We start from the raw sequence: 12,075 nt of genomic DNA on the forward strand, positions 1-12,075 counted from the left end.
TAGGGGTCGAAAGAGTAATCTTGAACATACATGCTGTTTAACTTGAAACTATTTACTAACAATTAGAATTAGTGTACGATGATAAAAATATGTTTTATTTTATGAGAACACTCTTGAGTTACATGAGCAATCTTTACACAGTGTTAAAGTTATTGCTTGGTGTAGTGTAGCAACTTCTGTAATAATTGATCCATATTTCTTTAAAGACCTTCATCTTCAAAGAAATATGACTAATCATTCTAAAAATAGCTACACCAGAAGATATGGCTGTGACAGTAAATTGAGCTCGCTATATCAAAATGCTTCACAACTTTCTTGAAGTGGAGTTATGCCCATGTGATATTGAATACTAGAATCTGTGGTTTCAACAGGATGAAACAGTTCAAAAATTGTGGTAGACTTGAAACAGAACATCAGAGACAAAGTGGCAGCAATTCCCCCTGAAATTTTGCAGAAAGTCATGCATAGTTCTAGAGAAAGAATGTGTAAACACATTCTTTCTCTAGAGCCCAACAATAGATGCCACCTCACACACATAATTATTAAAAGAGATATTATTTACAAATCCTATGTTAATGCAGGATGATCATAAATCAATTTAGCAACATTACATAATTTGTTTGTTATTTTAATTTAAAAACAGTCAGGTTAATTTTCCTCATACTATATTATAAAGACAATATAAACACATCTGAAAACACTAGTTTCTTTCTCAGTAATTTATACAATATCTTTTAATATTTTATATTAAATCAATAATTTTAAATAATTTTAACTAATCTTGAAATTGAGAGAGTATTTACAATGAATTATGTTTAAAATGTTTTATTTACAAAAAAATAACAATTATAATGATGCACTACCATAAGAAACATCAATTTTCAAATGTTTCAAAAAGTATCTAATAATGAACAATAATAATAATTTAATTAATCTAGGAAAATAATTTTTTGAAAGAAATATATCATCTTTGATCTGTTTTCACTCTTTATTCAATCTCACAGCATAAATGGAATTGCTTAGTGAAAAAAAATTATTTAAGAAAAACATGCTACTTTTAATTTATTTCAAAAATAATAAAAAGAATCTAAAGACAACTTTCAAAATTTCAAGGAATGTAACAGAGGAAAAAATATATAAGTATATGAAATAATTTAATGAATAGATAGAGTTTTTTTACTTGAAAATAAAAAAAGTCATTTATAATAAAAATATTTAAAAATAAAAATGACCAGAGAGAATATTTAAAAAAAATATTTTTAAGATACTATTTATAAAAGTTATGAAATACTAATCATCTAAAAAATGTAATATATTTATTAGCATTTTTTTAAAAATAAATATTTATTCTGTTAAATATTTTATAAGTTTTGTTGTGTATATGTTGCAGTCAAAACCAGTTTTTAGTTAGGATGCATTTTAACTAGTTGAAACTAGTTTATACTAGATGTCTTTGTTAAAACCAGTTTTAACTCAAATTCATTTTTGACTAGCAGTAAATTCTAGTTATAACAAAGACATCCAGTATAAATTAGTTTCAACTAGTTAAAACACATCCTAACTAAACACTGGTTTTGACTGCAACATATACAAAACAGCCAGGAAAGTAAAAACCTCTGAAATTTTTTTTGCATTTCTTGATGTTTCAGGGTCCTAAGTCCAAAAATGTAAAAATCTTGGAGAGGGGGTAATTTTTTGACTGATAGTCATACTTTCTATCTCTGTTATATTTATGTTCCTTTATTGAAAGATTATTTTTGTATGACTTTAATTAATATTACTGATGTTGCTTTAGTGTTAATATTGCCGACATGGCTCTGTAATTTTCTTCAAAAATGTTCCTATAGTGTATGATTAATTTTGTATCACTGTAATTAATGTTAATAACACAAATGTGTGACCAATATTTTCAATAAATATTGTATTAAATAATACAAATGTTTTAATCCCAATCATCACTTTATTTATTTCCCCAAACATATTTATGTAGCTAAAATTAGTTTTAACTAATGTTCAAAGTTAAAATTAGTTTTATCTAAAATCCAAACACGTACAACAGTAAATTCTAGTTATAACTGGGAAATTCTAGATATAACAAAGACATCCAGTATAAACTAGTTTTAACTAGTTACAACACGTTCTAACTAAAAACTGGTTTTGACTGCAACATATATATTAAAATTCATTAATTTTAATCATAATTCAAAGTAAAATTTCATTTTAAAAGTATATTTTCTTATAAAATTTCATTAAAAATATTAATTTATTAAGTAAATGTACCATGAAAATCAATTGTTTTACTAAACAAGGAATATAACATGGACCATAATACATTTCTCCATTTTGTGCATTTTTGATATAGCCTTGAATCAAAATAATATCAGTAACTTCTTTTGGTCTTTCATATTCAGTTATATTTTCTAAATTTGGTATTATGGACTTTTTTGTAAGAGTTCTTATGCTTTCTTCATTACATTCCTATAAAATGAAAATAAAATGTAACATAATTATAAATTACTAAATTTAGCAAATCTAAAACTTTTATTTAAACAATTTATTCCAAAATCATAATTTTCTATTTAGTAATTACCAAATAAGCCCTTTGTTGTTTTAATATATAAACTGCAATGTCAAATGATACAAACTTCCAAATTCGATATAGTAAGCTTGGAATTTTGTTAAATGTTTGCATAACTTCAATCATCTTCTCTAATGGTATGAAAATTGTCTAATTAAAAAATTAAAAAGGTTAAAAAATTAGTAAGAAATTATTTTTAAAAAAATTATTATACGTGGTACGATCCAAAAGTTCGGGGACTGCAGTAATCTATGACAACAAAAGCATGTATTTGAAGTTACAGCGTATGAAATGGATTCTACCAAACCACCTCTACGTGTTCAGGTTAATTTCACCCATGTCACGTGATTAAACCGCGAGTGCTGCTGTTTTTTTCCGGAGATAGTTACCTTTGTTCTGTAACGTAATAAAAGTGGAGTTTCAAGAACAACCTCCAACATTAAATTTTGTCAGCGTTTAGGTAAAACACCTACGGAGACTTTAAAATTGCTAAGAAAGGTGTACGGTGATTCTACCATGGCGAAGTCGAAATGTTGGATGTTGTTCTTGAAACTCCACTTTTATTACGTCGCAGAACAAAGGTAACTATCTCCGGAAAAAAACAGCAGCGCTCACAGTTTAATCACATGACATGGGTGAAATTAACCTGAACACGTAGAGGTGGTTTGGTAGAATCCATTTCATACGCTGTAACTTCAAATACATGCTTTTGTTGTCATAGATTACTGCAGTTCCTGAATTTTTGGATCGTACCACGTATATTTGATATGTAATGCATATTTGATTATAATTAAAACACAATTTTTATTCTGTAAGTACAGTACATAGAATATATACATTTATAGATTTCCCTTTGTACAAAATAAAATTTAGCACAAAAAATTATTTAAACAAATTTTTGCTGAAATCTATGTAGCTATTATTTAACTTGTTTACATATTTTAACTGCACAGAGCATATGATATATATTACACAACAATAAAAAAATCTAACTTTTCATGTATTTTTCTAATATCTCATTCTTAACAAGATTTTATATAATTATAGAATTTATTGATTACCTAATACAGAAACAACTTGATTTAATAAACTATGAGACCAAAAAAATCTGTCTATTATAATAAAAGTTCATTTTATCCTGATTACTCATTATTACAGACTCGTCTTTTTATATTGAAAAGTCTATTATTATATGTTAGAACAGATCTCAATAACAGACCTGGAGAAAATATCTGCAATTTTTGTATGTTTTCTCCGGGTTCAGATGCCAAATCAATATATTTTTACCTCATTCCATCATATTCACAGTAACAGTTGTGAATATAATGGAACACTACTGTATATTGTAATATCAACTTGTCCATTATTGTATATCAATATTGTGGACAAAAGTCAATCACATAGTGGATAAAATTTCACTTATAAAATATGTAAGACAAATTTTTATTAAACTTATAAAACAATACTTTTATTCAGTTATTATATTTTAATATTTTAAGAATTGTTTTATGAAAAGCCTATTGTAGCTTTTTCTTGCTTTCCAAATGTCTGAAATTATCTGCTTACTCAGAGACATTTCTTTACCAACTTCAGCTTGAGATTTTCCATTTTTAATCTGATGAATTATATATATTTTTTTATGTTAAATCTAAAGCTTTTCATTCTCTTTAATGATCCATGGCTTTGCTTTACACAACAAATCCAAAACTCATCACTCATAGAGAGAATGAAACCAAAACTGAACGAGTAATTATTTATTGTGACAGCATCACAATGAAGAGCTGCAATTTTTAATTTATTTAATTAAAAACATATGCTTTCCACCTCAAATTATTAGTAGTGTCTTGCCCCTGTACATCATACTTTTCCTTTAAAATAGAATCATGCCAGTCATCTATTAACTGCTTTCAGGGGAAGTTTTGAATTGAAATGACATGATTTCCAGTTTGCATTGGATGTTCATATGTAGTTAATCAGGGTCTCCAGCCCCTAAGGTTTTCATATCTGGTCTCAGATTTCATCTATTTAACTCTGTTCCAGAGGTTAAGGAAAAATGGATGGACAACAATGGGAATTTATAGGTCTACAATTTTTTCAAACTGCAGCCCAACAAAAGGAGTTGATCAGAAAACAAAACAAAAACTAGACATAATATGATAAAAAAAATAAATTTTATATTATCTTTTGCAAATAAAGTAAATAAAATGATGACTATGATGAAATAAATAAAAGATGACTGACAAAATAAAAGTCCTTAATAACAGAAGGACAGTGGTCTGCAAAACCTGAAAAATATTCTATAGTAGCAGTAATCTGATATAAAGAAACCCATTAAAGCAAATGAGTTTTTTAATAATTTTCCTATATTTTTGGCTGGTCCAACATCAGCTGCCCATGATAACATGAAATCTATTATATTAGGGTCTGTAGTATCAAACTTTTACTGTATATATAACAATTTTATTTTTTTCCTGAATATTGTATGAATATTTTATTTTAACATATTCAGTGCTATTCAGATTCATGACCTAAATATTTCTATATGGATTTCAATCATATAAAAGTGGCTCTAAAGATAGTTTTTATATCAATCACATACAGTCATGGTTACCATACAAAATACAAAGAATATGTATGGTTCAATATATGGTTTTGCTCCTTTTTTCATTTACGAGTGATAAATGAACTAATTTAGATATACAAAACCATGAGTTTTTATTATTAGTGACCACAAATATAAACAAGAAATAATACAAAGCTTTCTTGCCATACAAAGCATGTGACCAGATTGGAATGATAACTTATATTCAACTTACAACCAAGTAAAATATTGCTGGTAAAAGCATAGTAAGATGTTGGAGATATAGATATAATATATGGTATCATCAGCCTTACAGTTGAATAAACATCAAATGCCATATAAGTGTTCTTGGCACTAAAATTAATTCTTTTATGTAAATAAGCAATATTTTTTTGTTCTTTTTCATGTATTTACTGCAAGCGTATATAATCTATATGCTATAGCTATAGTTATATGATATGGATTACATTGTTATATATATGGTATTGTGTAAACCTATAATCTGGGCTGAATTGATGGCAACAAGATGGCTATCTCATGCAGCAAAAGTCAGTTTCACCTGAAGTGCAAATTACCATTGAGTAGCATTGTATATAATCTATAATATTTATGGTATTGATGTAAACACAGTTATATAATATGTATTATATAACTATGTTTACATCATAATTGATTTCATCATGTATTTCAATATTTCTACTATGACACTTGGTTAGACTATTAATCTGCATTATTTTGTATATTTCTGTTGAATTTTCTTCTGATACTTTCATTCATTATCAAATATGCAGATTAATGTCATTATTCTGAAAAATATAAAATGAGTTTTGAAAAATTAAAAGACAATTTTCAAAAACTGTGTTGCATATTTAAATAATTATAATTTTAAATTTATAATTAAGAAAATAATTTTTTTTCTTAATTTTTCTTAATTTTGAAAGCTCAAATTTCTTTGGTGCATGACTCACTTGGCAAACTATTAACCCCAACTGAAATTACATAATATTGATTAGTCTCATAATTAATATAATACCTATATTATTTAAATAATTTTCCATAAACTTGTTAATTTTATATTTGTAATCTCAGTATTAACTTAATTAATATTTTTCTAATTAATAAAAGAATTAGAAAATAAAAAGTTTTTATTATGACAAATATTACAAAAGTTCTTTATCAAAACAACTCAAGGATCAATCCTGATCTTTACACAGGCCATACTTTGAGGACCCTTGATTTGAATCAAAATAATAATAAAAATGATATTTATACCTCAACTTTTGTTTCACAGATTGCTGATGTACAAAGAGGTGTTTGTAATAAAATTCCTAGTAGTCCTAAACATTGTGCAACACCTAGAAAATCATAAAATTCTCCTTTCTCAAAAAAATATAAATAAGAGTCTGTATTGGGTAGTATTCCACTTTTAACAGTTTCAGAAGTTCCTGTGATCTATATAAATAATATAATTAAAGTGTTATAAAAATTTATATTCAGAATAAATATTTTAATTGATCACAAAAATGATAAAAATTAAATCCACCAGTCTTGCTACAGCAACTACAAGTAGAATATATTTATTACAGTACATGTCGCCAGGGGCATCTCTACATGAAAGCAAAAAAGACAATGCCTAAGGCCTTACAATTGCAGGAGCCTCATAAATTTGGTGTTATGTTTTAGTAGTTAAATTGATATTTGTTTCACCTGCAGAACAATTACTTTCAAAGCTAAAACTGACCAAGCATATTTCTGATCAACAATGTGTCAAGAGAGATTTTCTTCACATTCAGTCTTGTTCATTGAAAGAGATAGTGCTGCAGAACTGGATTTTTCTTCTGTAACTGATGAATTCAGCACTGCTAAAAAGTAGGAGAGCAGTCTTTAGGTAAATTTCTGTATCCCTATTGCATTTTCCAATTTATTGTAAAACTATTGTACACATTTTTTAATATTTTATTGTGTGTTTGACTGTCTGTTTCTATATAGAAAATTTCATATTGTAGATCTAAATAAATCTACTCTCACCATCTAAAATTTTTTTAATGTACTTCAAAAATAAATTTTGCCTAGGGTTTCACAAATCCTAGGGCTGCTGCTGCTGTATGTTTTACTTCTATCTTCCAGACATTAAATATTATTTTATAATATTTTTTCTTATTTTTAACTAAGAATCAAAACCTACTTACAATCATTGATATATTTCAATTTTTGTTTTTATTCTTTAAATATATTTACATTCTTGTTTAACTTCTCATTCTAAAACATTTTAAAACTGTGGATTTTATTTATATCATTTTATTTCATAGGTCACTACAGTTCTATGAATAAAAATTAAACAATTATACTCAGTCTCTCTCAATATTAATTTATAATATACAGAAAAAACTTTCAACTTGCCTTAATTAATCCTGAAACAATAATATATATGCCTGGAGACTTTTCATTAATTCCACAAAGAATTGTACCAGGTTCAAAATTTTCAAATAATATATGATCCTAACATAAATGAATATCGATATTTTAACTTTATATTAAAAAAATCTTCTTAAAGTAAAGATGATTAATTTTGATTTAAAAAATTATAAAAAATACAATATAATCAAATTTAATTGCTCTCAAATTAAATATAATAAATCTTCCAAACTTAAGAACTAAAAAAATTAACAAATTCTTTCAAAATTAGTATTTTTTCAAATATACCAATTTTGAATTTTTTTTTTCTTTTTACATAAAAAAATTAATTTATGTATATTCTATTGTTTTTAAATGAACTTAGATAGATAAATCTATGTCAAAATTAAAAAATTAGCAATTCAACTGAAAACAAATAAGATTTTTCATTTTTCATCTATCAATTAACAAGTAAATTATTATTATTTGATTTATTCAATCTAACAGCTACTTGCTTATATTTGAAATAATTAATAAAATATCTGAATATGTAATTAAACATAATTAATAATAAAACTACTTTTTAAAATGAATTTATGTTAAATTTTATATTATCTATTTTTATGCTTGAATACAAAATATACAAAAAGTCACAAATAATAAATAAATAATATATATATATATATATATATTTGTGTATAAATTTATAAAAGTGATGTGTATAACACATCACTTTTATAAATTCTTTCAGGCACTGGACACTGACATCTCTCTCCTTTCATGGTCTTCTCTTCTCTCTTCAAGCAACAACCCAAAGTGAGACCTTTCTTTGCTTTATATGCTCTCAGGTAACCTCACATAAAATGTTGGTGAATTCTAGGAAGTGGCCCTCATTTCCAAGAAAAATAATTAAAAAAGATTAGAAAGTTCTAGAAGGTGGAAAGAATAAAAAGCAGGAAAAATTGTCAGAAGAACAAAAGGACAAAAGCATATAATATGGCAGACAGCCACAAGTAACATACCACTGAGCTGTCATAGTCCCTTGGATCACTACCAGAGGTAACTAGCTGTTGTATGTGATTGTACCTCAGACCATCACACCAACTGTGGGAGCAATGTTCTGCTCCAAATTGTTGGCAGGATTGAGGAATTCACCATAGAGCCTCCAGATATGAATACAGCCATCATCAGTGCCCAAACTGAATCTGGATTCATTACTATAGACAACTAAGTTCCATTCCATTGCATTCCAATCCCATCAGGAGTGACACCAAGCCAAATGGAGGCAACAGTGGGTGGCTGTCAATGGCAACACATATAATGGCCACCACAATACCAAATGTTCCTCATTCAGGTGTTTTGAAATGCTACAGACAGACACAGGGGCATGTTATGATGGCACCACCTATGTCCAGATGGCAGACAACAATATGGTTGGCTGTGTGCATGCTTGTTGGGGAACCAGCTGGTCCTGGTCTGCTGAGGGTGTCCTGAACCTGGGCACCATATGTGTGAGCTCTCTGGTCCCATACACTGGTCCCAACATCTCAGTGTTGTCAGAACAACCTAGGTGAAGGCTATTCAGCCAGATGACCATCCAGCTCCTCTCAATCCTCTGACCCTTTCCCTCTCATACTCAGTTAGTTGTTCATATGGTCTTTGATTGTGACATAAAGGCATTTTTAGTGATACAGTGTCCCTCTGAAACAGGTAAACTACAGAGAGAATGCCTTTGTGCACTTTTCTATAGGCCAGGGGAACACACTTTAACACCTTCTGCTGGCATTATACAATGAACCATCATGCCATAACTCTAACCATATCTGCTTGAGACTTATCTGCATGCCAAGTTTTGCAGCAATAGGACAACTCCTTGGTGTGCTAATTTTTATGGTAATGAGTGTACTTTGTTTATACATATACTTATGAATTAACATATATTAATATTACATTTTTATAATATTAAGCATTATAAAAAATTTTTTGATTTAAAAAATTAATAGTCAGTTTAAAAACAATAAATTTATACAAAATTAGAGAACATCAAAGAATTTAAGATTCAAAACCATACTACAAATTACAAGTCTAGTGCCATATAATAGCTTATTAAGTATATTTTTAATGTCCCCTCTACAAACAATCCAAGTTTGTAATAGAAATTTAGTAGTATCCTATATATGTGAAAATTAATACAATTTAACTAATTTTTCTTTATTCACTCTTTTTCAATTCTTGCTTCTCATAATTATCTTCTCTGAACACTAAAGGTTTTAAGAATGAGTGTACTGACCAGAATCAGGGAGAGTAAACCTGTTGTCAATCAAAAAAAGAAAAAGAGTCAAGTTCTAAACTAACAGCAGAACTGATAGAGAAGGACATCTTGGAAGAAGTGGAAAGACTCAAATGATCCAAGGGAAAACAAAACAGATACATCAAAAGTCTAAGTTCATAATATTGCAAATAAAAAATTAAGACTAAATCATGCTTTGAAATTCCCCACTTTGGTTATCAGTAAGGTTTTGTTTTTTTATTATTTATTTGTCTTTCACACATTTTCAATCCAATTTGTGCCATAATCAAGTCATTCAACATCAAACAATATTTTTTGGTTATAGTAAATAATTTTTTGTTTATAATTCCCTTCTATATTTCTGTTGTGGTCAGTATATCACAAGAGAATAACAACTCTGAAGCAAATCTCAACCAGCATTCCTGTATGTGAAAATTCCCATGTTTCAGGTTTTTATACATGGATATATATTCTGTAAATAGTGCAATTGTGCCCAATTGCCAATAAGGTGATAATACAACAATATTGAAACAGTATAATATGAAATAACAATAAATTTACTGAGATAACACAATGCACAATAAAAGGGATTTGGATACCAACTCTAGGGTGTTCACCCAGCTCTGCCCAAGAACAAAAGAGTCCAGCATATGGACTTGTATGACAAACAAAGAGGTTTTCACGTTTACAATAATAAAAAAAAGGGTGCAATATTTATTACAAAAATTTATTTTTTAAAACTAACTTATGCCTAAAGATGTGGAATGGGAAATAAAGATAGATAGAGAATAGAGAAAGGATAGGAGGTACCCATACTTGGTTGATCCTTTTGTTTCTGAGAAGACTATTTTTAATTGATTCTTGATGGGATTTCATCTTTCCTTTTTGAGCAGATTATCATATGCTTTTTTTATAGAGATAATGGAGATTGTCTTCATCAATAATTGTGTTAAGCTTTAAGACTCTGGTGGCACAAAGCCTTCAGGAAACTCCTAGATTCTTCACTATGGTCCAAATCAACCTTCTCTCTCTGTTCCTCCTCTTCTCTCTCTTCTCCAAAAACTGTTACTTCCACATTTGGGCCCTCAGGCATTCTGAACCATCCTGTGGAGTTCTCCCCACAGGATGGTTCAGAATGTCAATTAACAACTGAGTGAAGTAGAAGTAAAGGGCAGGAGAAAGTTCTAGAAACAGGAAATGATATATATCGACGACAGAAACTACAATCTAGAATATTCTATAATAACTTAAAATTATGGTGTACAGCCACAATTCAACATAGCTATCAACTAACTGACATTGAATCTAAGTCATCAAATGTCTTCATCTTGTCATTATTCTTCCAATAGTAATATTGTACTTTTAAAAAAGGCTGTTCTCAGTTATTGAAAGCTATGATGAAAACAATTCAACTCTACTCTACTCTCAAGTTTACCCTTGATATTCTATAAAAAATAATAATATGCTTCTATATTCTATTTAAAAAAATCTATCAACTATATATAAAGAAATGAAAAGTATTAAATAGAACTAGTTGAAAATAAAAATATTTTTATCATTAAATTATAAACAAAAATTTAAGTAATAAAAATCAACTTGAAAATTCTGATATTTATATGTCAAAAAATAATAATAATAAATCTTTCATCAATGTAAAAAGTTTTTCTGAATCCTAATCCTAATATTAAATAAATTATGAAATATTTTAATACTTACTTGTAAATGTTTATATACAGAATCATCTATCCATTGAACAGATCTCATAACTGTTAAATATCTTGATACTGAAGGAATATTACTTGCAATTTTATTAGTATTATAAAGCAAACTGTCAAAATTCTAAAAATAATATAAAATGAAATTAATAATTATCTTTCAAAATGTTTGATTTAAAAATTTCATAAGTATCTATATGCGAATTCATAAATTTTTGTATATATTAATTTTATAAAGAAATAATTATGAATATTAATAATAATAACTGTAATTATAGTTGCATTTGTGTAATAAAATTTTAGGCATTTTATTAAGTGAAAAAAATAAACTTTTAAAAAAGTTTTTAAATAAACCAAAACTACATTTAATATAGCAAGATAACTTAATATATATTATACAGTGTGATCATAAAGTTGTTCTGCAGTGGACTGTGCCCATGTCACTCAGCTCAACATGTCACAACCTACTTTAACTCCTTTGAGACACAAGCTCTCTGTGACATTACTCTAATCCTGG

General features: G+C 27.6%; 1 protein-coding gene across 1 annotated transcript in view; it reads right to left on the minus strand.

The window, feature by feature from the left end:
- LOC136972465 (sperm-specific sodium:proton exchanger-like) overlaps positions 1-11,677 on the minus strand; it is a 30,432-nt gene extending 18,755 nt beyond the window's left edge. Inside the window, exons 1-5 of the mRNA XM_067267061.1 lie at positions 11,560-11,677; positions 7,560-7,658; positions 6,432-6,611; positions 2,591-2,728; positions 2,281-2,478 (exon numbers count right to left, since the gene is read on the minus strand). Coding sequence (XP_067123162.1) covers positions 2,281-2,478; positions 2,591-2,728; positions 6,432-6,611; positions 7,560-7,658; positions 11,560-11,607 — 663 coding nt within the window. The 5' untranslated portion in view covers positions 11,608-11,677. The remainder of the gene's footprint in view (positions 1-2,280; positions 2,479-2,590; positions 2,729-6,431; positions 6,612-7,559; positions 7,659-11,559) is intronic.
- Between the last annotated feature and the right edge of the window lie 398 nt (positions 11,678-12,075).

The sequence above is a fragment of the Centruroides vittatus genome, unplaced genomic scaffold, assembly GCF_030686945.1.
Source record: "Centruroides vittatus isolate TY-2023 unplaced genomic scaffold, ASM3068694v2 contig_2908, whole genome shotgun sequence".
Lineage (NCBI taxonomy): Eukaryota > Metazoa > Arthropoda > Arachnida > Scorpiones > Buthidae > Centruroides > Centruroides vittatus.